Genomic DNA, 27,300 nt, shown 5'->3' on the forward strand with positions numbered 1-27,300 from the left:
CCCCATAGTCAACTGTACACATGCCAGATCTTGAATGAATTGGATGTTCATGGGAGCTCTATGTAAGTACAAAATAATCTGTGACCTCATTTATTGCAGCTTCTCATACACTCATTTTCTCAACATCCACTAGGGAAAACAAAATCTAAGTGGGGGGTCATGCTGCAAAAAATTACATCAGTGGCTCTCACTCCAGGGTAGTAGCCTTTTCTGCCTCAGTCTCTTCTGAATCATGTAGACAAGTATAAATACAGTCTATGAATCTGGACTGCTGTATGGAATGTGCTTGTAAAAAATTAATGTCCTTCTAGTTACATTTTAAGCTTACTTTATTTGCACACAAATAAACAAGCTAAGTTAAACTTTATAAAGGAAATATATCCCACAGCTGCAAAAACTTAATGCTAACTGCACTAAACATCATACAGATATTTTTTTCACTTAAAAACATATATATATATCAATTTTTTTAATATATATATATATAAGGAAACTACATATAAATACAATGGAAAAATACATTCAAAAGTTTTTTATAAAACTTGGCACAATATTATTCTGACTGTAATAAAAATATTTATGAGAGAAAGACAGATGCACAGAGAAACACAAATACCTAATGTCTAGTGCTTCGTCTGAATCCTGAAAATAAAATTTAGTCTTTGGTATTACTAAATAAAATTAAGTTGAAACCATCTACAGTCCCAGCTTACAGCCTCTGCTCCATCCTCTCTGATTCCACTTTGCACAGGCTTTGCTGGCTGCAAGTTTCCATAATAATTTGCTAACAGGCAGAGAAACAAAACCAGCTACATGTGTAGTGTCTTCTTTCAAGGGCTCCATCCAACCTTCATTAAATTCAATGGAAAATATTCTATTGCCTTATTCAGGCTGAAGGTTATACAAAATATTTAAATTGATTTGCTGTCAAAGCGATGGTCACCCACCAGCGAAAAATAATTATAACAATGTAACAAACCACAAAACTGCCCCTGTGGCATTCCCTCCCTCATTTTCCCTTTCCCAGTGGGAAAAGTCATGATCAGCAGCTAGGGAGATGATCCAGCAGCCATGGGTAAGTAAACCCTGAGCACACAGTACAAGTTGCCCGGGAGGTTTTCCATCCAGCGTGTGAAATGCGCTAATGCTACAGCAGCTTCAATATGGAAATTTAGATTGGACTTGGTCTCAGCAGGAGCTGGAATAAATCCAAGCAGTGGCTGCAGATGCATCCATCCCATAAACCCAGCATGAAACCCAGGAACACCCCTATTTCAACAGCAGTTGGGATTCATAACACAGAGCAGCAGAATTTTTCTGTGTAAGCCACAAATGCACAACATCCATCTGCATTTTTCCCTGCAAAGTAAAAGCTTTTTGTCCATCTGTTTTATCTTCGCACTACACAAAAGCAGAACATTTTAAGAAAGGCACATGGCTCTTTAAAGCAGTAAGGGAAATGTACACCACAGTCTGATTCTCTAGGCAACTTATGTTATGTTATACCTTTTCCTTTGACCAGTCTCACATATTCAACCTGGTGCAAAACTAGACTGACAGAGAGACAGCTTACACAGTGATACCCTTTTAGCTGTAGCTAAATCAGATCAACTTTTCAGTAAAAGTCTCTTTTCTACACATTCCTGGATCAATGCAATACAGGACATTTTGAGGGAAAAGCGAAACACAGCAGAGAAAAAGAAAACTAAGTGCCTATAGTTTTAGCTACTGACAAATGTCACAACTGTTGGCTTCTGATACCCATCCTCTCCACCCAAGAAAAGCTATATAGTAACCTTATTAATATCAAAATTTTAGCTAGTGATATTTTTAGTGGCAAAACCATAGATCCAATCAATGGTGTCTGAAAATGTTCATAGAGACACTGTGTATAAAATAAAATAAAAAAAAATCAGGTTACAGCTGCTGACTGAATGCATGCCCTCGTTACAAAATGCACAGATTTTGGTGGATTATCCAAACAAGTTCTGGTCCTGTACTGTCTTCTGTTCTTCAGGGAGTGCTGTGTAATTTGTGTAACTTCATTTTAAGCAAGAAATAAGGTAGAACTGATGCCTATGAGTCTCTATAAATGTGCCAGAAGGAAAAATTATCAGAAATCCTTGTCCCAGCCTGAAAGTTCATCTGGAGGGCTTCCCACTTCAGGTGGATAGCTGTCGAAGTAGCTGTAATCAGTCGGTCCAGACAACTAGGACATTGAAAACACAAACAAAAGGGTGTTTCAGAAAGTACCTTTTGAAAATGTTCTCTATTGATTATGCATAATTTTTGTTGCTCCCAACATGGAAATGAAAGGCTAATATGATACAGACGATATCTTTCAATGGATGCAATTCCTCATTCTTTAAAAGAAATCCCTCCAGTAATTACATTGTACAACAGAATAGTGGCATTAGCCTCCTTATACAACAGGACTTCCCAAATATTGTCAAATCCTTGATTTTACCCAAAGCCCTGTTAATTCAGTAAGAAAACAGGGCCACACTGTACAATTTGGATGCTATTTAAGACCAAATCTACACTCATAGGGTAGCTACTCAAAGCAGACCTCAGAATTAACTTTTGTTTCAAACTAAGATCAAAGTGAGTTTCAAATGCTTTAACCTTAGTCTTTTTTTTCATTTTAGGGTGAAAACAAATAGGCCATTTAAATCTGGGAGCTTACTCAAGGATGTGTTTGAACTCAATGGTAGGAAAACCCAGGAATTTGTACTCTTCACAGTAATATGAACAGTGTATCTTAATAATGTGCCCCTTACCAAGGGAGATACATTTTTTCAATATTAGTTTCTGACCAAACACCATTTTTTCTAGTAATGGTGAAAATGTAGTGCAAACTACACAGGCAGAATAATATTTCCATTACTTGACTGACTGTAAGTTATGTATTGCTTGCTGTCTCTCTCTCTTTTTGTTCAATTTTCACAAAAAAATGTTGAACTGTAATAATTCAAATGCATCTTTGGGGAATTTTGCTATCACCATCAGTTCTCCTTTGTAGCCAAGCTGTGTTAGTAAAGCATCATGATATTGAAAGCCAAAGCCAATACCTCTCTTTTTAAAGGCGATGTTAATTTCCTCACTTTCAGACTATCCCAGTTAAAACCACTCAACCACCTGATTAAAAAGAGATGAAAGAGAGACAGGGAGAGACCAAAAGAGAAAAGCAGGTTCTTTTCTGACATTATACCACAAAGAGCTGAAAATCACGTGAACAAAGGCTGTAAGAAGCTTTTTTCTTGCCAACTCCTGTAACAACACAGTTAGAAGGATGAATCTGGAGCACCGTCATTGCCATACAAGGCAGGGGCAGCTTCAGGGCCACCAGGCACTTTGGCACTTCTGTATGGAGGAGGTGCAGAGACAGGCAGGTTAATACATGCAGAAATACAGCCATGCAGAGACTTGTGTGCCTCCTTGGAATGCCACCCTTTTTACAGCTCGAGAAGAGGGAGACAAGCAGAAAAATCAAAGAATTGCTTTCCCCAAGAACAAAGTGTAGGGCTTAGAAACAACTCAGATAGAAAGAAGAAAACGTTTAATTTACAGAGGGCTTTCTTTGTTAAAAGAAAGACTTGCATTAGAAAAATTCATTGTGAGAAAGACTTTCTTTGTTACAAGAAAGAGGACAAAACCCTAAAATTATTGCTCTGGAGCCCTTAACTACTCATTCTTAAAAAGCAAATGTTGAAGGGTCAGGAGGTCTGAGAAGCAGATGCTGAACTGGCATAGATTTCTCTGAGAACTGGATTAAACTCCTACATCAGCAACCTGCAGCAAAACCAATAAAAAATAAGATTTCTAGATAATCATGCTGAGGATTTATGTTCATATTGTTGCTTGCTATAGTTGCAAATATACTCAAGAGCAACAGAGATGTCTATGAGTTTACCAGTCTGGGTTCTAAGATATTAAAAATATTTCAAATTAAACCCCAAATTTTCTTCTTGGCAGTCTCTTTTGCTTACCTGTGCTTCTTGATGTCATTTATTCCATTCCTCAGATTGCCCAATCTTTCTGTAGGGTTTTGCCTTAAACAAAAAACAAAAAAAGAATAAGGATAAGAATATACGAAATATCCCTAAAAGTGCATTTATAAGTCCTAACTGGTTATATTTAACAGTTGCACAGGGATGTAGCTTGCATAAAACATGTGGCCTCATAAGGAGATATAATGAGGTGTTTACCACTGCTCCTTTTTTCTGAGTATGAAGAAACCTTCTAGAGAGCCAAAACAGTGTTACTCAGCTGTGAGAAGCAGCACAGGGAAACCAGCTGGCTGAGTTCTAGTTGCACATCCTTTTTTTTTCCCCTGGCCAGCAGGTCTGAGTTACAAAAGTAGGCAGATCAAAATTTACAGCTACAAAGATCCTTTCAACCATGGTACACAAGAACGTTGAAGACTGTTCCCAGTGCCATGGATGAAATCCCGCAGGAGCTGGGAATCCAAAGTCAGCATCATCAGTCAGAGGTTGTGCAGGCCACTAAGTTAGTCTGGACCTTTGGAAATACCACCTTCCATTCATTTTCTGAAGGACTTAAGCCAGTCTTTAAGTGCTCTATGTTTTCTGTAGAATCTATATGCCTAAGTAATTTTGGAAGCTTTTTTTTTTTTTTTAAACAATGTGCTTGATTTGAAAATCAAATTCCTTAGCTCTTTCCTCAGCCCCCACTTAATAAATTTTCCCAAAGATGTGTTTCAGAAAAAATTCCCAGCTACACAGAAAGCCCAGAGCCTCTGCTGCCTCTGCAGACTCAGAGGTGTGACACATTCAGGGGCATGCAATGCATACTGAATATAATCAGAATAGACCATGCCATGAATAACAATTCCAAAAGCAGTTGTCAGGAATTCAATGCTTGAGTCTGAGTCCTAAAAGAGCTCAATCTATCTACACTTGGGCTTTGCCCCAAACTGCCCCTCCTACCTGCAGAGTCTGCGGATCAAATCCTCAGGTCGCCTTGTTATTATTTTAGGAAAATCCAGCTTTTCAATGCCTTTGAGAATCAAATTATATGTCATCATTTGATCAGCCCCAGAGAATGGTGGGCTAGAATAGAAAGCAACACTGATAAATGGAACATCTGGCAAGAGCAGGTGTGGCCAGTACTTATCTAAGCAAGTATTTGAGAATATAGAAAAAATATAGAAAAAAAATATAGGAAAAAAAGCCCACCTTCCTACTTTTACAGCCCTCACCCTTTCAGCCTTATCAGTTTAAGATAATGGAAAGGCTTGAAGCTGAGAAACTTTCTGTAGGTACCAGGTGAAATGCATGACAACGTGTCCCTCTAGGCCTAACTCAGAGAAGCTTCCACATTGTATTGCCACTGAGCATTCCCAAAGAGTTGTCATGGAAGAGTGCAGGGAGCTAAAGAGACAGCCCTGCTTCAGTTCACCCACCCACTAATGGGGGAGAGAACAGTCTGTTGTCACTTGTTCCTCACAGGAAACATCAGCAGAAGCTACAGAAGCCCCACACCTGCCAATTACGGCTTGTGCCTGGATAAGGCAGAACTGAGAATATGTGAACCACTTGGTCTGTGGCATTTCTGAAATGATGGAAGGTAAGACATGCATAAAGAAGCATTATTTTGCAAGGATGTCTAAAAATAACCTTGGAAAGGTTTTTAAAAACACATAAACTAGGTAAGAACTTTGAACAGGAGTCACTTACCTGCCAGTGAGGAGTTCATACACAAGAATCCCAAGGGACCAAAAATCCACGCTGAAGTCATGGCCTTTACTCAGAATGACTTCAGGGGCAACGTACTCAGGGGTTCCACAAAACGTCCAGGTTTTCTGCCCTGATCCAATCTTCTTTGCAAATCCAAAATCAACCTGATCAAAATCAACATATGCTGCATAATGCAGAGGAGTTTTGCACAGGGAAGCCTTAAGGTCTTAATTGCTTCCTCACCTCCTGCAAAGGTCCCAGAGTTGCTAGTTTACAGCTAGAACAGCCACACAGAATAGTTGTGAAGGAGAGAGAGGTAATTCCACTGGATTACTGAATGTTACAAAACAGATACATTTATTAGCGCAAGTAATTTTCTGAATTGTTTTCCTTTTGGGAAGAACAACCCATGATTTCCTTGAGGACATGAGATGTACTGTCCCCGGAAAGCAGTGGGCTGCTCATTGTCTTCAGAACAGGTATTTCAAGTTCTCTGAAGGGTATTCTTGTTGCACTTCTCATGGTCACAGTAAAGCATGGCAGGAGTTCTTTTCTGTGTTCCCTTTCATGACTGTAAAAACTGAATCAATGAATGTTAAACCTATGATTTTTTTGAGGCTGGACAGGGAGGTAATCCTGCATCTGAGAAATGTAGCTTCTGTTCCTACAATAAAACTGACTGCTGAGAGAATTTTTTCTTTTGCTGTTTATACTGTGGCAAGAGCTCTCAGAGGCTGCAATTTCCCAGTTTGTCCATGACTTGCAGTGGCTTTGCAATGCCTTTGTCTCTCACTGTGCCATGAGAAGCCTGCCCTCTTTACTGCTGTAGCACAAGAGTTACTACACTCCAGGATCCTGGTTCTGTAATTACGTGCTATCTATTTGTATCCCCCCTGCGAAGAAACAGGATACAGGCACAAAAGGATACCATTGCAATGGATTACATCTTACCAATTTTATGTAACCTTCAGCATCCAAAATTAAATTCTCTGGCTTCAGGTCTCTGTAGATAATTCCTATTTGATGCAGATAGTCAAAAGCCTCTGTTACACACCCAACACAAAACTTTGTGGTAAATTCATCAAAGCTGCCTCTGGAACAAAAATTATCACAATAAAGTTCTGAAAACACCTCAGTTATTAACTAGATAATATGTAACAATCAGAATATTAAGCAAACTTGAACCAATCATCATTAAATGGAGAATCTACTTAGTAGCCACATGGGGCTAACTTTAAAGGGCAAGATTATGCTGTGTTTGCTGTTACCTGTCTCTCAGCAAGCTCCACAATTCCCCTCCAAGGCAAGCCTCCAGGAGCATGTACACATATTTGTTATCCTTGAATGTGCGATACAGCCTGTGGAGACAACCAGCAGCAATTTAGGAAAAGCAAAATAAAAAGTGAGACTTGCAGTGTCTTTCCTCCAGAACTCATGTGTGCCAAACCTCATTCCTAATAGTGCTGTCCCAGGGGACAAAGTCAAGGAAATCTTAGACTCAACTTACTTTACAACAAATGGAGAACATATCTGCTCAAGGATTTTCTTCTCAGAATAGATATGCTCCTGCTGTTTGGTGTCTACTACGTGTTTCTTCTTGATACATTTCATAGCAAAAGCCACGTTCTCATTTTTAACTTTAACCTGTGAATAAAAATGAATGTGAAAACACATGAGGCAAAGAAAGGATGTTTTACTAAATTGTTCTCAGTAGATCCACTGATACCCATCTTTTTCAACACAGCACAGGACTGAAATTGATGGCTGTAACAAGGGACAAATTCCAGATTTTCTGCAGAGCTGCTATGTATGATTTCAAGCCAAGCATCAGATATTTTAGTTTCCCAGTCCCACTTGTAAAGTGAAATGTTCCCTCTGTTCGTTTTATGTATACCAAATAGCAGCAGCTGGGATAGGTACTACATATTACAACGAGTTTATATCACAGTGGGTCCCAATTTCAATCTAAGATTTCTAATCATCAGCGTAATACAAAAGAACAAAAAGGAGAGGCAGTTTAGAAAGAATGTTTACAAATAATTTTGCATTACACTGAAATATTATCCAATATGCAATAAAAAGATGGAAGGTAACAGAGGGCCTCTTGGAAATGAAGGAAGCAGATATCTATGTTCTACAGCTGGATGAGAATTCAATTTTTAGCTTAGTATTCAGATGCTACAGTAGAGTTCTAGTGTGGAATTTTTTTTTTGTGAAGCATGAATCAGAATGAAACAGTTGATGGTCTACCTACTGTAAAAGATTATTGACTTCACTAAAAGCACAGTCTCCTTTAATTTACCATTACCTTCAGCAGCCTGCATAAAAAGCATTCAGGTTTTTGTCAGGCGTTTGCAACTCAGCCAGAGGCGAGTGGAATTTAAGGCTCTGGGCTAATGAAGCTCCTGGTATCCCAGAAGCACAGCTGTTCACGCTATTGAAGATGACTCAAAAGAGCCATTGCAAATGGTTGGAAATTTCCCAGTGAACTCAGCTCAGAGATAGCTCATGCTGGCTGGAGCTGCTGGGGCATACAGAAGCAGTTCTAACAGCACAGACTATGTGGTGCCATTCAGATTGCTCCAGGTCCAGGCAGATTCCTGGAAAAAGGCCTGCCATTCAGGGGACATAATGCAGGCAGGCACATCTGTAAACTCCACATGCACAAACTGATGACTATGTCTAGTGACCAGGGAGGTACTTTTAACAGCAGGAGACAGAGGCACAAAAGAATGGATTTGCTTTTTTAAACACCTAAGTCCTGAAATGTCTTTTGTTCAACTATGCATTTCTTTATGGAGAATTATTTCTGCCTGAGGGGCATAAGCACATAGAATACCAAAATCCTCCACATTATTCAGTGGCTAAATCAATCATCCAAGACAGAGAACTACATGAATAATTTTAAAACATTCTCTTACAAGCTCAACCCTGCCGAACCCACCAACACCCAGAGTTGTGACAACTTCTAAATTCTGGAATGGGGAAGGAGGGAACTGGGCTACTTTCTCCTTCAGCTCTATCATCTCCAGAGACACCTCTTTGGTCAACTGCCCACAGAAGGATCTTCCTCTGCATTAAGAAAATTAACATAGGTTAGTGATTTTCCTTGCCATTACTTTTAGTGATCCTATATAAAGGAAAGGAAAGGAAATGGAAAAGGGGGAAAGGGGAGGTGGGAAAGGAGAAGGAGGAAAGAAAACCCTTCTTATTTCCTAACAGAATCTCAATGGAATCGTATGGAAGTAAATGCTACTGAAATTCACTGAGTAGAATCGACAGATATTTTAGCAAGAGCTGATCCCTGGTGAGATTCCTATTGCTGCAGGAAGCTGCAAAAGTTTGGGCACTCCAAGCTGGAGAAGCAATGCTTGAAGGACTGTACCAGTCAAGTACAGTTCTACCAGTTCAAGGAGAATGGTCAGAAATAAGAATGCATCTCTATTTCTAAATAGAGGAAAAACACATTGCTAAACCTTCCAGCAGCACTTAGACTGAAATCAGAGGCACATAAACTGAAAGTGTGGCCCACAGCTAAAAGCAGACATCAATACCATCAGTGCTATATTGAAACATTAAAAATAAACTGGTTTTTTTAATGTCTGCTTCTTTCTTTTGAAAATGACAGGATCTTTTGCACAGTAATACAATTTCCTTAACTCAGCCTGGAGTTAAAGTTGGGCTTTAGGGGTTTTTACCAGTCGAAGAACTTACCATGAAAATGCAAAAACTATTTGAGCACAACATTATAATTTTTTTTTTTTTCCTCTGCTTGTGCTCAGTTTTCCAGGAATAGAGTGAATTCTTGTTTGGAAGTCAATACCCTGAGATTCTATGTAATTTTTGCATCAGAAAAAGTTTGTTTGGCTCCATAAGCATAGCCAGACTGTTTTATTACAGTGACTGCTCTCATTCCTAGGGGTCCATCTCCTTCAACTGCCATCCATGATTTTGCTTACGTATCTATCACTCTTTTTTATAATTACCTGCTATAACAATGCAACAAACAAATGATCTTACTTTGCATGTCGCTTTTCGTCAGCCTGGGCCAGATTAGCCACATAACCTTCCAGGTAAGTTTGCAGCTCCTCGTAAGTTCCAACCGTTTGATTAAATGTCCTAAAAACAGAAATGAAACATCATCAACTGCTGAACATTTAAGTCATGACCTAGTGGAAGTTGGTTGATACTCAAGGATCACTTCCTCCAGGCTCAAGAAATGATCAAGACATCTGGCAAAGGGGGAAAATAAATGTCTAGAAATAAAGAACTCCTGTAATTACTCAGGCTTAAGTGGAAAACACACAGGAGATGGAAGCTGGGTTGGGCTACTTGGAATAATATAGAGAGGTTGTCAGGGTAAATATAAATGAGACAAGGAAGGCTGAGGCCCATCTGGAATTAATCTGGCCAAGGATGTCAGGGACAAGAAGAAAGGAGTCTTCAAGTACATCAGTAACAAAAAGAAAACAAAGGATAATGTGGACCCATTACTAAATGGAGCAGGGGCTCTGGTGACAGAAGGCAGAGTTACTGAATGCCCTCTGCACTAGTCTTCACTGACAAGAACAGGCCTTAGCAACCTGTGATCCAGGAGATCAGGATAAACATCACCACTACAAAGACAGAAAGAAAAGAGTAACTCTGAACTACACTTTAGCTTCTGTGCTCCAGCACCTGCTGTCAGCCTCTCTTCATCAGTATTCCTAAAGCACAACCACTCGCTCAGGATTCATTTAAGGAAACATTGTGGTTTTGCTTACAGTGAAGTCACATTAACCCACTGAAAGTCACATTAACCTACTGAAAGAGGATGCAAGTCTTTTATTGAAGTGTAATGTACTTACTCTCTGTCTATAACGAGGCACTCCACATTGTACTCATCTGCAATAACATTTGCTGATCTGACATCGTCACTGAGAATTGAAACACATTAGGAGAGTTCAGAAGCATATCAAAATCCTCACAGTACCTCACACTGCACTCATGGAGGGTCACAGCTGCTCTAGATAAAACTCCTCAAAGGCCTCTGCAGCCTGTACCTGGATTAATGCTGATGAACCAAACACAAAATTTAGCTTTTTACTAGTCATTATTACGGTCTAGCACAGTATTTTTTCCAGTTTCAATAGGGTTTGGGTCACAACATCCCTTAGCAACCATCCAAGAAATTAGGATGAAATGTAATTATCACTACATCAGAATTTACTACTTATTTCTAAAATGGTCCTTGGATATCAAATATTCCCAAACCCAAGTGATTCCCTACTCAATCACACATGTAAATATGTGCTGTGTGACTCCTCTGTTTCTTACTGCCATGGGCAATGGAAAAAAGAGCTCATTCCAGTCACAATGCACCGTATCTATTCAGAAATCACCTGGCACAAGCTCTCACCACAGTTTTTACTGAAGTATTAACAAAAAGCCACAGTGCACAGGGCCAGAATTTGACTTCTGCAGGGAAAACCAAAGGTAGATGCCAGTGTAAGCTTTCAAGCTCTCTCTGCAACCCCTTAAAACATTAACACAAAGTTGGCCACTACCTTCATCTACTGATTTCACAATCAAAAGAAAGATTATATTCAAAACAGCCATGAGTTATAGAATATGACACACAGGATTTTGAAATCCTACACATCACAAATCAGATGGTGTGAACTAACCTAATGAGAGCCTTTTCTCCAAAGTAATCTCCTTTGTGTAGATTTTTAATCACCTGAGGCTGTGAGTGGTCTGTAGTACTCTGGGTAACTATCACCTGCAAAGTACAGGAACAAAAATTTTGTAAGGGAAAGTTTAAAAGTACTGCATTATTTTATTTCTCTCTGTGTATTTCAGAAATGTCTTAAACTCAGTAATGCTGAGGAAAGAGTTACAGATACTTTTAGTTACCCCCTCCTCTCAGAAATTACAGCCAAACATTCCCTGACACCTCTCTGATTTTTGCTGAGAAGAAGGAATATATTCATTATTGACAACCCCTCAACATTTTCTCCTCATTCTTTTTGAAACAGAGCAGAAAAAGCCACCTTTCAATGAGATTGAAAAATACTTCAGTTCCCACAGTGGGCAAATGTCATATGAACTTTTTCTCTTCTCAACTAAATAGGCAGCACTCAAGAAGCATTAACTAATATTTCCCCTCCTGAAACTCTGCTTCCACAGTAACACATTCTGCTGATGCCCATGTTAGCAGAAAACAAACTCGAATATCTACAGACTCAGAGATGTTTTGGAAACTGGAAGTTTGTTGAGGAAAATTATCCTGATTTAATTCTTTAGAGTCCTGTGTCAGCCTCCAAGGTATCAGCTGAGGGGTGAAAGGATTCAGAGACACCTCAAAGGCCATTCTCCATCAAGCCCAGGACTCCATTACTTCTTAGACTTTTCACAAGTCTATGTTTTGCCCATCAGATATTGCACCATCTAGGAGAAGATGTATGGTCAAATCTCATTTACAAAAAAATTAACTTTACATCTCTGCCACAGTGTCAAGAGGCTTCAGGACACAATTTAATTACATTGTAATTAGAACAGTGTAACATGGGTTCATTGTGAAGGGAAAATTAGGCTCCCTGAACCTCTGCAATGCTGCTCCAGGCTTTTATCTTGGTATTGTGAACTTAAAAACATGTGCAAAAACACTCTACACCATTTTTACTGAAAACCACACCCCCCCAAGATAGCTTTTGAGATACAACTGTTCGTACGTGTTACTTTACAAATTAAGTTTATTATACCTTACCTTTCCTTTTGCTATTATAAAGAAGGTGTTTCCTTCTTCTCCTTCCCGAATAACATAATCTCCCTTGTCATAATACTCCTGGTGGGAGGCAAGTGAGAGACAATACTGTACAATAAATCTTTGAAAGGTTACTATGCAGAGTTCTTAACACATGTGGATGTTTCATTGATGTTTAACTTCCTGTATCCTTCATGGCTCCATGCAAAAAGAATAAAGAGTTACCACTGGCCTTGGAACAAAATCCCAGCTTTGGTTAAATATCAAGCCTTTACCTACAAAGGCTGCTGGCAAATGGAGTCCTAAGGCACGCAGATATTTGGCTGGATTCATGTCTGGGGGACCTACTGCCTTCTTCCCTTACATTGCAGTATATGTGGTCCAAAAAATACCAAAGTATTGCATATCCACATCACAAAGAGGTAAATTTGATTACCAAAACAGTCTTGGAGAACAACTTTGTACTTAATAAAGGATAGATCGCAAATTCTCTTAACTACTTGCTTGGCTCCTTTGATATGAAAAATATAACTTATTTCTATGTCTCTAAATGTTATTATTTTGTGCCAACCTGAAATTCAATCAGTCCAAAACCACTCTCACATTAAAAAAGCTTGGTTGTTTTTTATTTTTGCTGGTTTATTCTTCTTTGTTATTTTGGAAGCTTACTGAATATTATTTAGAAAAACTTAACAGTATCTTACCACTTCCAGACAGTCCATGATCTTGGTTAATTTATCTTCAGGTAAGTTTTTCAGCAGGGACACACTTCCAGAAAAGAAACAAAAAAAAGCCCCCACAACCCAAAGTAGTTATCAGTAACTATTTTTTTATGAACTCATCTGTGCAATTTTTACAGTCACATTTTATAACTAGTTAAACTAGTGGTGAACACAGTACACAACTAAATCTTAATTTGGAAGGTTCAAGCATTCTCATCCTGGTTTTTAGATAAACAAAACTCGCACAACTTAGAAATATGGCAAACACTGGTCAGTTTGTAAATCAGCTTTGTATTTCAGGAGAGGGAGAATTTCAGTGGGTGTAAGGATTGATTTAAAAAGAATCCTGCAATTACAAACCCAAGACATTATAGCAATTCAAGAATATATTTTCAAGTGCACTGCAGAGACTACAAAATGAAAGGTAAAAACTTCAGTACTCTTTTCACAGCTATTGAAAGATAATCCAAATATAATTAAAACTTTGTGAACTTGCTGGTAAGAATTAGAAAAACCTCCCATCCTGATCACTCAGACTCGTAAAAGTTATGAAATTATAGAAATTTCTATCAGAAATTTCTATTTAGGCTCAGCAAAGAAGTGTGTACAGAAGTCAAAGGTGCAGAGGAATGTGAAAATACATGAGACATTCTATGCATGGCCAGGCTTGGCATCTTGATTTGAAGGCATAACAGAATGCTCATTCTGTGTTAAAAAGATAAAATATTACATCAGCTATTTATGGCTTGGAACCTCTAATTACCCCATCTTCCTAAGGAGAAGAGTGGCACCACTCTCAGTGTTCCCTGCAGGAGAGAATTATTCAGCTCTGCAGATTTCCTAGTAATTTATGTTGGAATTAGTTCATAAGTTGAGAGAGATGCAGATCTCATATTCAAATCTCCAAAGGATAAGGAATAATCCTTAATCTACTCCAGCAGCAAACTAACTACTCATTGGAGGATTTACTTAACTTTATTTATTACACTGTTTTAAATTCTAGACTTCTAAGTTTCCTATACATTTATGCTATGACTTAAAGGCATTCAATTTTGAATTGAATTTAATTCAATTTTGAATTGAACTATTGAAGTTTTCTAGCGTGATGCAGGAGGAAAACAATTAAAATGGAAAAATACTCTTATGAATCTTAAAAGGAAAAATACCCCAAATATTCAGGCTTTTGAGGCCATATTTGCATGAAGAGCACCTTTTTGTCTGTTTACAAGACAGGCACAGTGTTGTTGTGCACCTAAGCAAGTAGCACAAAGCAGTATCAGAAATAGAAATTCATCATATTTACCTTCTGAGGAAGTTTCTGTACTGCTCTTGTCTGGTTTGTGCTGTCACTCTCATGATATTTTGAAACACTTCTCTGTCCAGTGCCCATGTTTTAACATTAGTGATTGCTTTGAGAAAACAAAAAAAGAAAAAATCAGCAGTGTTTCCAAATTATTTGATGGATGGTATTACAGCATCAGCTCATGGCAGAAGACAGACTAGCTATTTCACAAGGCCCAAGGCTGAATTTTAAAATATCCAGCACCTATTGTAATCAGATCTTTAAAAGAATTCAATTCCCACTTAAACAATGTTCACTGAAGTAAGGAATAGATTTCCAAATGGTTGCTCTACTGAGCACTTTAAATGCAATTCCATAGGCTGAGAAACGTTGAAAATGACATGGCTGAAGACTTGGGAAAATCTACCCTAATCATGGACAGTCACTTCACTCAAAAGCTGTAAAATGCAAAGAAGGTGATTTTAAAGAAACAAGAATGTGGCTGGTTTTCCAATACCTATGATGTTAAATACTGTGGCTTGGATCTAACTCAAATTCAGATTATATGCAGATGTTTGTGAGACCTGCAGTAAGATAGAAATAACAGAGGTCAAGAAATACATTTAACTTCATTTAATCCTGTGATCCTCACACGCTTTTCGTCCAAACTATTGCATAAGAGAATAAAGGGTGATCAAAATAGTAATAATTAATTTAAAAATATAATTAAACTATTAATACAAGTAAGCAGGCACAGGACTCAGCATCAAAGATGAAAACCACTAAGCAGCCTCTGAGTGCAACCATTGACACAACAGAACACTTCTTATTTTTTTAAGCAAAAGGCGATTCTGTTAAATTTAATCTCTTCTTTTAAAAGATGCTATACCATATTCAGCAGTTTTCCTTCTGCCCTAAGAGAGAACAAAACTGTGTTGTCTGTGAGATAAAATTTACAGAAAAATTTGGGGTAATTGATTTCCTCCATTTAACATCAAAACAGAATCATTTTTTTCAGGCAACAAAAATGCCAGGTTTAAAAGGAAGCAAAGTCATTTCTCATTGTACACAATATACACATATGCTCTACCATCTATCAAAATAAATCAAAAAATATTTTTGGATGCTGGGTGGGAGAACAAAAGTGTTACTTTGGTTTTATTTCTCCCCTAGGTAACATCTTTCAGTTTACTTTGCATGAAGAAAACATGGCAAGTATCCAACCTATTGCAAATGTATTTCCTGTATCTTGCAACTTAACTAAATGAAGCAGTTAATGCAGTTAGAAAAATGCCTGCAATCTCAAAGATGAGATAAAAAAAAAATAGAGAAATTCAGAAACGTAGGGGTAAATCACATTGCCAATTTCAAATACAGCTAGTGCCTTTGAAGACGCTGCTGAGCAGCAGCTGCCACTGAAACGCTGTTTGGATGAAATTCTTCACTTGTGAGTTTTCAAGGACTGCAGGAAAAGGGTGTCAGGAGATCCAACATAGGAGAGTTTTCACATGTGTGTTTATTATTCTTGCTCAGTTATGACATGCACTGCTCTTCCTCTATAAGGATCACAGGGAAGCTATTGGGGAGGGGTGGATTTCTGCAGTGATTGCAAGTATTCAAATACCTTTCCTTGTCCATAATAGGACAATTCTTGTCCTACCTCAAAACCAATTAATGCTAACAAAGGCCTAAAGCAGCTTGACATCTTATTATGCAGAAACACTACTTTATAATGCTAATGCTATACAGCAGGCAAAAAAGAAAAATAGGGAACATATTCAATTAGAACAGCATGTTAGTAAAAAAAATAATCACATTACTGATGTTGTTCTGTTTATCAGGCAGCAACAAAAACAGATTACATGTAATAACTTCCATCTGCCTAGCCAGCAATGATTAAGTGCCTAAACTGGATTCAGGAAGAAAGACCAAAAGCTTTTACAGCAAACATCTTCTTGTTTTATTCTATTTGCTCCTTTTAAAGTCAACATGAACTCTTCATATTTACTGGTGGCACAAAGTTTCTTGCAGATTTAGGCAAGAACAAAAAGTAATCTTCAAATAAAAGTATTATTTATGGAACGGTGGAAAGTGGAAAAATTATGAACTTAACCATATTTAGTCACTTAATTGTTAGTCACAGAGCAGTTATGGCATGTTGGAAAGGGAATCGGGGGGATTTAATGGATGTACACCTGGTCTTATGCAGGAAGAGGAATATTCGTATCAGAGCAACACTTAACTCCATCCTGGTCAGTCCCCAAACTGCCAGCTGCAAATGGATCTAGGCAAGACTCAGCAACATAATGATGATAAAGAAGCACAGAAGCAACTAATTCCTGCACATTTTATTTCCTCTTGAATTAGACTGTACCCACTCTACTAAAATACCGTGGTTCTAATATGCTCTCAAACTCATTGTAATTTCATCCTTGGCACTGCATTTGGCACAAGAACATAAGAGCCAGTGACCACCACCTCAACTAAAGCATCAAAAATTAAAACACAATCCTGCCCTAGTTGTTAGTATGCTAACTATTGTTAGATCAGGCTAACCAACACAATTTGGTTGTTTATCAAGGGTTATGCCAGAGAGGGAATTACATTCATGGCATAGTATTGTTCAAGTTCCCAAGCAGAAAGAACTCAAGGAAGAAATATGTGAGTTTACTCTAGATAATTGAGAAAAGCAAACATCTATTAAATGAAAACTTCAAAGAAAATCTGGCTATCACAGGGATCTCACAAAAAATCCACAGTTTTCATTTTGAGCAACACTGCTGTATTTAACCTCTGGTACCTTTCACAGAAGCTGTCCGTGTGCAGTTGTATAAAATGGCCAGTTCACCAAATGCTGTCCACACAGGTATTGAGGAGAGTAGTTTATTCTGCTGAAAGACTTCCAGACTTCCCTCTGTCAAAAACCACCAGGATAATAGGTATTAAACCTGTGCTCAGCTGCACAGAGTGAATGGAAAACAAATCAATGTATTTCTGACTTTGCCACTCCCTGGAACACAGGAATGAGAGCAACAATGCAAAAAGTGTGTTGAAACACACGTACAAACCAGTAAAGATTTATTTTTTTTAAATGTGCTGCTAATCTACAGATGTGCTGGAAGGGAGGGCCATTCCAAATCCTGATGGGATAAACCTTTGCTACAACAAACCACTCACTTGTGGTTCAGATACTCTAGCACGGTGTAACGGAAGAAGTTTTAAAATAATTATCACAGGACAAATTACTCATGATTTATCTCTTCATACAGATGTATGAGTATATGTATGCAGAATGCAAAGGAGAGGGCAGAAAAATTAAAAGCACATTAAATCTTCATTCAAGAAGTTGTTGAACTAGCAAAAGTCAAAGAAAGTCTGATCCTCTTCATAGTTTATGGCCCCAAAAAACCTTCCCTTAAACATATTATGAAAGTTCTGCCCTCTTCTCTCCAAGGCACACACCATCTCCTCAAGAAAGGTTCTAATGTGCCAGAAAAAGTTCCAGGTGTACATTTCCTTTCTGATATTTCAGCTGTTTTCAGTGTTATCATTTTGTCTCACAAGAATATGACCACACCATCAGAAATCCTGCCTCGTCTTTTTTCCTGAAACGTTTCTGTTTTCCTAACACAGTTTCCATCATTTTTTTTCTAATTAACCCATCCATATGAAGCTAGAAAATGAGCTTTCCAACATAGACCAGTTTGCTCCTGTTTAAACATTCCTGACTCAACAGAACATACTCCTTATAGTGTGAGCTCTAATTCATATGAGTCTCTAGGACTTTTAGTGGTCCCCAGCTTATGAAATATGCAAATTAATCACAATTTTATTTTTCTTTTAATGGTGAAATTATAAAAGAGCTTATTGCTGATAGGAGCAAATTCCAGGTGTTAAACTATAGCTGATCAGCAATTTGAGGCCCAGGACCAGTTGGCACAAATGATTGCACACTTGCTGGCCTTATTTTAGGAAAGCCTTCTTATCCTAAAGTTTTTTGTTTGATTTGCTGTTTGCATTTTTTTTTTTCCTCCCAAAAAACCACAAGCAGGTCTTTCCTTTTAAAAAAGCAACCCCCCAGCTATGAGAACAATGAATGCAGACCTCATCTTTCAATTTCCCATACACAGAAAACTGGTATCTTAAGAATGTTGAAAAGTAAGCTTGTTTCAGGAGTGGCTTCAACATTGAGCAGTTCTCTGTATCTTAAGTAATACCTGGTTTCCTCTGGAGAAGAAAGGGTTGGCTACACCTACAACAGAAAGGAATTGCTCGCCTCTGGGCTTTCAGAAATGAAAAAGGTCATGAAAAAACATTAAATCAAGACTCATGTTTCCAAGATGCTTTTTATTGCTCTCACTCACTTTCATAAAAGTCACAAGTAAAACTTGCATTGTCCTCCACAGGGACAAATTATTTAGGAGCATAAACACCCTCACTGTGATTTCCTGAAAAGCCTTCTAAATCCCCTTCCTGTTTCTTGCACTTGTGAGTTCTACAAGTAAGCAATATTCACCTTTGAGCACAAAAATGTGATTTCCTGGTTCTCCCTGTCTGATGACGTAGGTCCCTTGCTGGAATGTCCTCTCATACATACATTCCACCATGTCTCGAGTCTGGTGAGGCTCCAATCTCTTCAGGAACTGGTTTTTATTCAGAGCATCTGTGATAAGCCTCTTCTCACTGGTTGCAAACAAAAAACAACAAAGTTTAAAATGCCCAGCATGGCTGGGGTTTGTTATTCACCAAGCATTCATTCCTCTCAAGAGGATTCCTCTCATTTCTAATACACTGCTTTGCCTGCCTTGTTTAGACCTTGTGGGATGGTAGCCTGGTTAGTGAGGGAATTGTCTGTGCTGCAATCACCTGGTGGAACAATCTCATCAAACAATCTTGTTCTCACTGCTCCCTGAGACAGTCTCTGCATCATTTCCTGTTGTAAATACATATAAATGGGTGACTTGTAAAGACACGGACTGCCTCTATTTGAGCTCCTGGCAGTAGAGCCCAGTGGTTGGATTTTAAGAAGGAGAAGACATGAAAAAATAAACAATGGATGTATCTGTGGATGATGGCTAACCAGCTGAAACAAAGCAGGCCATACATGCATTCTAGCAGCCTATGGGCTCTGATTGATTTGAGTGTCTTCTGGCTCAAGGGCATCCTATAAAGTAGTGTCTCAAGTCCACACCAGAAACTAACATAATTAAACAACTTCTACACTGATGAGGCTTTTATGGCCCTGCTGGTTAGTTTTCTTTTACTGATGGAGTGAAAGATAAATTCTGCCTTCATCATGCTCCTAATGTTGACAAAGTGAAAACCCTGGCAGATTTCTGAGGCATTTAAGGCCTCCTCTTGTTTGTATTCATAAAGCAATGGGAGGTTGTCATTAAAACTAGGTTATGTGAGAAAAATCTCCTGAGGACAATCCAGGAATGAACAAACCTAGGGCATGTAAATACACTTACATTGTTACTAACCATGTAATGACTGAAAATAAATAAAGGTGATGAGATGAGGCAGGAAAATAAAACCAAGTAGCTACGGTGAAGACTGTATTTAGAAACAGGGATCATAACTTACCTTCTGCTGAAAGCAATGGAGTTATTGGAATATAAGCTCTAACTTAGTTTTCATCTAGAACCAACCTTGCTAATTTGATTAATTCTGGCCTGCATCATGTATACAATACTGCAATAAAATACAGTAATTGCATATAACCTGATACGTAAAATGAGCACAAAAGCTTCCAGAACTATAGAAGAGGAGACTATGCTTCTAAATTTTCATTAAAATCATTCATGCTGAGATACTCCAAATAAAAGTATGGCACTCAAACCCCCACCATACAAACAGCATCAAATTGTGCCAAATTTGTTTTACAAATATTTCTAAGAGGGACTGGTGACACTGTGGAAACAATGCAAATTCAAGAAGCACGGAGCTTCCCCTCCTTCTGAGACAGCTCCTTTCACAACTGTGCAGCAGCACTGTAAAGCTGCCTTACGCAGCAGTGGGGCTGCATTAAGTCCTTTCTCTGTAAAGACGAGGCAGCTTCTGATAGCAGCAACTCCAAGCACCCCTATAGACACTGTCAGGCTAATGGTTCAGTATTTGCTAATTATAGCAGACAGAATTCTCTAGGCAATGAAGGTTACACTTTGTTCTTACGTGCCTGAACTGCCTGAACTTGACCTACTACAGTATTTACAGACTGGGTAAGGAAACCAAATGTTTGCACCTTACATCATTTGGCTGTCTCAACAGCAAGGTGATGGTGCCTTACACAAGAGCATGTGTATCACAGGCTTATCTGCTGTAGAGGCATAGCAATGCACAGCAGTACAGATGTGTGATGCTTTTTTTGACATGTGTTGGCTTCCAAAATATTTGGAAGATCAAATAATACTTTGACCACTATGACATCAAAAAATGATGTGAATTACATTTGGGTTGCTTAAGCTGCAATACTTACTTTGGTTCTGGCTGCTGCACTTTGCTAATTCACTGGTTCTTCTCCTGGCTTTAATCCTCACTGCTGTTAGAATTCTGTCTCTGAAAGCACCCTAGAAAACCCTAGAAAACATGTGGTGGACTGCAGTACAAGGATCGTGCCAAGGAGAAGACAGGTTACAAGCACAACACTCTTAAAACTATGATTTAAGCTACCCAGGTACTTGTGATAAAATATTAATGCAGTTCCCTTACTCTGGAAGAGCACAGCTAGCTGAAGTTCTCAGCTGTTTTGGGATGACTCAGGCAGCCTTTCTGATTCATGAGGCACCCTCTAAGGTGCAGTGCTGGACATGACAGATGAGAAACATGCCTCATAACTCTCAGTTCTACTATGGTACAGACTCAGATATGCCATGAATAATAAAGCTCCCCACAAATCTGAAGGTACTAAAGTCACTGGCTGAAGTCCAGGTAGAGTCTGGCTACCACCATGTTAAACAGACTCTCAGGTTATGTCTACACTACAAGATAAAAGAGTCTAAGTTATGCTTAAGGATACCAGTCTGATACCTCTGTCTGCAAGGTCAGCTCTGACCACAGAAATTTCTGGGTCTGTCAGAGTCTAGAAAGTGTAATTGGATTCAAAGAGGAACAAGCAAAATTCAGTTCCTGACTTTTAGAAGCTGGAGGGAAGGAAGAAGCTGGCAGCAATGATAAATCCCAAAAAAACTGTTAGATTCTCATCTGAAATACAAAGGCTACCCAACACTCTTCATCTGAAGCTGTGGGACACAGATGACTCTTGGTTAAAGTTACCCACAAACTCAACCAGCATCTATCACAGCTGCAAAGCCTACATGAAAAAGATGAATACTTTAATCCTGATTTATCATGAGGAGAGGATATAATTATGATAAAAGTAATAATGTTGTAACACAAACACAGAAGCCCTCTGAAACAAGCTCACCTGGAATCCTTTCGGACTGTTGCTTTTTCAAGGGAAAACATGGTTTGCCTGCTCAAATCACACAGTCGTGTTGTTGGCTCTGCAGATACACCTTCCTTGGCTCCTCTCCTTCTATCAGCAGAAACTTTAAATGGAGAAGGCTGAAGAGAGTGCTCTCCTTGAGTGCTAACAACATCCTGCAGCTTGTTCAACTGTATACACTTGCTCTGAAGCTCCTTGGTGAGTTCTGCTATGACCTTAGTCTGCATAGCCAGCTGTTCCTCAAGCTCAGCAACATGGTTTTGACTCTCTTGCAACTGCTGCTCTTTTCTCTTCAGCTCCTTTTCCAGTTCAAGTACCTTGCTGCAGAGGACATCAGCCTGCCCATTGATCACATTGATGCCTAGGCATGGGTCCATCAGAAACTTGTGGCTGGCAGCACAGCCAATGGCGAGGTTTGCCACGTGCCTATTTGGCTGCCTCAGGTGCTTGGGTTTTGCTAATCCATTTCCCATCTTGTCCAGAGACCTAGGTGGAAAAATAGATTTGCAGTTCTATTTCACTCCCAAATTAAAAATAAAATAAAGTCATGGAATGCTGAGCAGTGAATTCAGTAATTAGCTGGCAGCTGAATTTGCCATATGCAACTGTAGTAAACACAGCTGATTGTTTTCATCCTCTCCAGTCCTGCAAGTCAGCAGAGTAAAGGGCAAGGAGAAGAGATAGGGAAGGGGTGGTAGGAACAAAGCAAAAGATCTCATGGCTACTACTTCATTTTTGTCAGTTGAAGAGATGTGTAAGCTCTTTCCAGCCTAACAAAGATGAAACAAGCAGCAGGATGGAGAAAAGCTTGCACTTGACTGCTAGAGCAAGAAAATTGTTAGAAGCAAAAAATAAAAGTTGGGTCACTTCCCCATTGAGTAGTAATGGAGTAACTATTGTGTACAGAGACTAATTTAACCAGTGGATACATACCTCTCTGCCATAAAGGATATGCGATTAGTAAGTATATGTGTTAACACACAGGCAGCTGGCATCATTTCTACAGCTCACTTGTCTAAAACTGGCTCATATTTGTTAGTGTAACAGCTGCTACTGCTCTCAAGGAAAAATTAATTTTTATGGGGAATTACCCTCTTCCATTGGCTACTCATGAAAAGCGACCAGGAACAAGACAGGTCTTGGGCTCCTGTCAGAGCACCTCTGCCTCCAACTACCACTTGTTGCAACCAGCAGCCTTCAGCAGATTTGCAGTGACCCACCTTCTTCCTTGGACACAAGCTTTGGCATGTTTCATTGGATCGTTTTGGGGGGAGCAAGGAATTGTGTTGCTGCTGTGGTCAGGCATCAGCCAGCCCAAAGTAGCTGTTGGTCTGCCCCGTGGATGAAGGACATCTTTTTCAGGCTGAACACCAAGTGACGTGGATTAAGATAATCTCTTTTACCATTTTATTGGAACTGGATAAGAACATGGCCCTGACAAGGTACATTGATCAGATGATAAGAAATTAACTGGGAGGTTCCAGCAATTTGCTTTTACTTGTTACTATAACCATACTTTTAACAGATGCACAGTTCCATTCTGGTTTACAACCTTCAGTGGATCAGAACTGAAGCAGCTGACAAGGTACCTCACATTCCAAATCTAGTTTTCTTTAAAACAGTCTTTCTTCTCAGCTCTGTATTGCTTATTGTGACTCTGAATAATATTTTTCATTTGTGCCAATTTCACAGATGCATTTTGACAGTTGGTGCTTCAGCCTGTTAACAGGGACACCTCAATATGTCACAAATGAAGGCAAATCTGTATTGCACAGGAGAATTTAAACAAAGTGCACATCAGGGTGCCGAACCAAATAACTCTGAAGAGGGACCTGTGTGTCACTGCACGCAGCTTAACCAAAGATCTTAGCTCACTCAGCATGCAACCATATTTAAAAACAACCCCAAACAACAATCAACATAAACTAAAAATTACAATATAGAAAGGAGATTATGGGAAACACATCATCTCACTGTAGCAATCTCTGCTACTAAATGCAGTGGCAGTCACTGCATTTCAAATAAAGGATATCCCATACACTTGAAAATTATATATGGCAGTGACTGCCCAAGGGCACAGAAAAACCTACTGTTTGGATTGTATTCAAAAACAGAACTGGTTTAGTGTGTGATGCTTGAGGTTCATCATCTATCAATCCTCACTAGAGTGACAATGCCTAGTGAGCTTTTGTCTTCCCATCGCATATGCACAGTTAATTATTGTCAGTGGACAAGGGAACAAACAGTCGGATCTGACAGTCGGATCTGACAGTCGGATCTGTTTCCACATGGTGCCCTTTTACTGGCCACTTGTGTAGGAAACTCAAGTATGTGACAGGAATCAATAAGAGACTGACAGGTGATTTTGGTAATTCAGCATTACAGCAGCCAATTCTAGCAGAAAACTTAAAGCCTCGCTCCCCCGAGGTGACCAGCTTTACCCACAGCTCAGGAGACAAAAGGCACATCAGGGCATTCATTGTGCCGTGTTTGCTACAGGGCACCTCACACGCTCCTTTCGAGGTCACTGGACACACGGGGCCAGGGACCGGACAGACACAAAACCCACCCGGGAGAGATGGAGGTGTCCGCGCCTGCCGCGGGATGCTCAGGGGTGCTCCAGGGGTGCTCAGAGGTGCTCGAGGGGTGCTCGGGAGGTGCTCCCGGGATCCAGCGCCAGCCGAGCCCGGGTCCGCCGCAGGCCCGCGGGGTGCCGGCACTGCCGGGCCAGCATCCCCGCCCAGTCCCGCCCCGCCGGCACCCGGTATCGCCCCGGGAGGCCGCAGCTCCCGCAGGCTCCCCGGCCCCGGCCTCCCCGGCCCCCGCCCGCCCGCTGCCGCGGGCTGCCCTCACCTGCGTGCCCGGCTGGCCCGGGGCCAGGGCGGGCTGGCGGCGGCAGGGACGGAGCGCTGCTCCCCACGGGGCCGGGCCGGGCACGAAGCCGCTCCCGCTGCCCGTGAGGGGCGGCCGGGGCTGCGGCGGGGCGGGAGAGGGGCGGCGGAGCTCGGCCGTCCCTCCCCCGGTCCCTCCCTCGGCGGCGCGGGGGCTGCGGGCGCCGGGCCGGGCCCCGCCCGGGCAGCAGCGGCGGTGCTGCAGCGGCGGGAGGCGGCAGCCCTGTCCCAGGTGGGCAGGGACGAGCCCGGCTCCCGAGCACACCCCACCTGGCAGAGGGGTAAATGCAGGGCCCAGGTCGGCTCGGGCCGTGCCGACAAGTGTTTGTCCTGCTCGCTTTCTGCTGTCCTGTGGAGGGGTCTTGGCGTGGCTGTAGGGCACACGGCTGTAGAGATCCTGCAGCCCATTTTCTCTCAAACTGACCCTCGAACATCACTGCACAGTCCTGCAAGGAGCTTGCCCACATCTTAGGATATATCTTCGTTCAGGCTCGCCCCATTTTGCGTTGCCTATTTTCAACGTTGACTCCTGGAAGAGTACAGGTTTCACAAGGGCTGTTCTCTCCTAGCATGTATCTTTATGTCGATTCAAAACATCTGTCTCCAAGGGTTGTTCACCCAAACAGCCTGACAAACCAGGGATGAAAGGATTTTACAAGAAGCAAAGAGCTGCATGCACACCTCTCCTATGGATGCTGTCAAGGAGACTTGGTCTAACGCCAACCTGTAGCCTCTGTGACACTGTCTCTCCAGTTTTTTTCTTTACAATTACCCTCTCCTTTTGGGACTGCCTACTTATAAATCTTCCTTTGGTTCCAACAGATCTCAGTGTTCCACAATCTCTGTCCATGTCTGGGATGAATGTCAGCTCACATAAATTCCACCAGGACAAGAAAAAAAATAAAAATGAATACTGGTCACATACATTTCAGTGCTCAACAACCTCAAACCAGAAATGTTATACTGCTCAGTGAAGCATGTGATGAGAAAACTTGTCCCAGCAACCCCCTACACTCTGCAAGTGAGCTGCTGTGGGACGCAGCAATGAGATTTCCTGAGGCAGTTGTCATCACCCTCTTCTCCTGCTGCAAAGTTCGTAAGAAATGCAGCCAGGAATCCAGAGACTGTTCCCTATTTGTGGTACACCAGCTGTGTGGGGTCTTGCTCTTTGCTGGTAAAGTGAAAAAGGTAAACGGGTACACCCGGGAGTTCACCTCCCAAGAGCCTTTGTAGATCTGCTTTCCAAACCTGAAAGGACTGAGGTCAGCTGCAGGGCACTGTCTGCAGGCTCTCATACCTGTGTAGACAGGTCCAGGTGTCACACCTCCTCTAAAAATTCCTTATATATATTACAGAGCCTTTTTATCCCTTCATAACTTGTTTCAGGGTAGCAGTATGTTTGGGTAAAATTAGGGATTCTTTGGTCAAACTAGATTAGAACTTCTTTCGGTAGAAGTTAGCTTGAAAACTTGGAAAGCTTGCAACTTATTTTGGTGTTATTGTCAAAGAAAAAGCTGTACAATCATATCACACAAGGCCTATATCCTATAATAACCACTGTACTATCTGCAAACGGCAGGGGCAGCAATAAACCTATGAAGCACAACAGGGGTGACCTGTTGTTAATCCTTTCCATTTGTACTGCTGTCTTAGAGGAAAATAGATGAGACATTTATTGCCACGAAGTATTGAGGAGCAGGAGCTTGAAAACATGGGGATTTAGATTGCACCTTTCTGCTGCTTTCATGTTTTGTAGCAGAATAAAATTGATGGTGTCAGATGTTGCTTTGTTGGTGTTTATTTATTTTTTTTTTAGGTAGAAATCAAACAGAGATTAGAAAATAACAGTTCTGCTTCTTTCATGCCTTGGGAAATATTTCTCTATTTGAAGAATTTTGCTCTTAATTTTGTGACTAGCCTGTTGAATCAGTAATCTAGAAGATGGACTTCAACCTGAAACACAACACAGTCTCACTTGCCCACTGTACTTCCAGAAAGAGTGTTTTGTTTGGGGTTGATCCCTTCTTCCCTTCCACCTCAAATAGAAGTGTTTTTATTGTGGGTGTGGGGTTGTTCTTGTGGTTTTGGCTCATCTAGTAACATAATTAAAAATCAAACAATCAGAAAAACGTTGTTTGAAACCTAAAGCACATCAATTATCTAAGCTCCACCACTGTCAAGGAAAAAAAAATAATAAAAGTGTGTTTTGTTTGCTAAAACATATAAATAGCAAAAGGTCTTGGTAGTTGTCATGCTGGCTTTGTGAATTTGTCACCCAGCACCCCTGTCTGCACAGAACTGTAAATAAATACCTCAAGTCTGTGAAGTGGCCTCTTGCGCACTGGGTGAGAACAATTTTTGGAACCACACCCTTGGCAACATGTTGCAGTCCTGGCTTGAGGCTGGGATCACAACAGTGGTTGTTCAGAAGGCAGCAGATAACAAGTGAGATCCTGCTTTTCTTTCTGTTCCAGTTTGCCAAAAAATATCCTCCTCCTCAGCCTTGTGGGAAAA

General features: G+C 40.3%; 1 protein-coding gene across 3 annotated transcripts; it reads right to left on the minus strand.

The window, feature by feature from the left end:
- Positions 1–346: 346 nt before the first annotated feature.
- PRKG2 (protein kinase cGMP-dependent 2) lies at positions 347–24,876 on the minus strand. 3 transcript variants are annotated; one of them, XM_058838062.1, is made up of 19 exons: positions 24,749–24,876; positions 21,875–22,381; positions 18,965–19,131; positions 17,249–17,362; positions 14,470–14,575; positions 13,149–13,212; positions 12,448–12,525; positions 11,366–11,460; positions 10,547–10,615; positions 9,720–9,818; positions 8,621–8,771; positions 7,207–7,343; positions 6,968–7,057; positions 6,651–6,792; positions 5,700–5,863; positions 4,950–5,072; positions 3,990–4,052; positions 3,072–3,138; positions 347–2,209 (listed from the first exon to the last, which is right to left on the minus strand). In XM_058838062.1, exons 2-19 carry the CDS (start codon positions 22,366–22,368, stop codon positions 2,114–2,116), a joined length of 2,319 nt encoding a protein of 772 aa, XP_058694045.1. In that variant the 5' UTR covers positions 22,369–22,381; positions 24,749–24,876; the 3' UTR covers positions 347–2,113. The 3 variants fall into 3 exon arrangements, with proteins under 3 accessions (XP_058694045.1, XP_058694043.1, XP_058694044.1); XM_058838060.1 differs by lacking the exon at positions 3,072–3,138; XM_058838061.1 differs by lacking the exons at positions 3,072–3,138; positions 24,749–24,876 and adding an exon at positions 24,465–24,700.
- Between the last annotated feature and the right edge of the window lie 2,424 nt (positions 24,877–27,300).

The sequence above is a fragment of the Poecile atricapillus genome, chromosome 4 (genome assembly GCF_030490865.1).
Source record: "Poecile atricapillus isolate bPoeAtr1 chromosome 4, bPoeAtr1.hap1, whole genome shotgun sequence".
In the NCBI taxonomy this organism is placed as follows: Eukaryota; Metazoa; Chordata; class Aves; order Passeriformes; family Paridae; genus Poecile; species Poecile atricapillus.

Bases quoted from the DNA above. Each gene is read 5' to 3' on its own strand.
- PRKG2 (XM_058838062.1), bottom strand. From the start codon at position 22,368: ATGGGAAATGGATTAGCAAAACCCAAGCACCTGAGGCAGCCAAATAGG. The intron at 13,213-14,469 runs GTAAATATGATG...CTTTTCTGGAAG, and splicing joins TACAGAAACTTCCTCAGAAG to TGTGTCCCTGCTGAAAAACT. The intron at 4,053-4,949 runs GTAGGAGGGGCA...TTTTTGTTTAAG, and splicing joins TTGATCCGCAGACTCTGCAG to GCAAAACCCTACAGAAAGAT.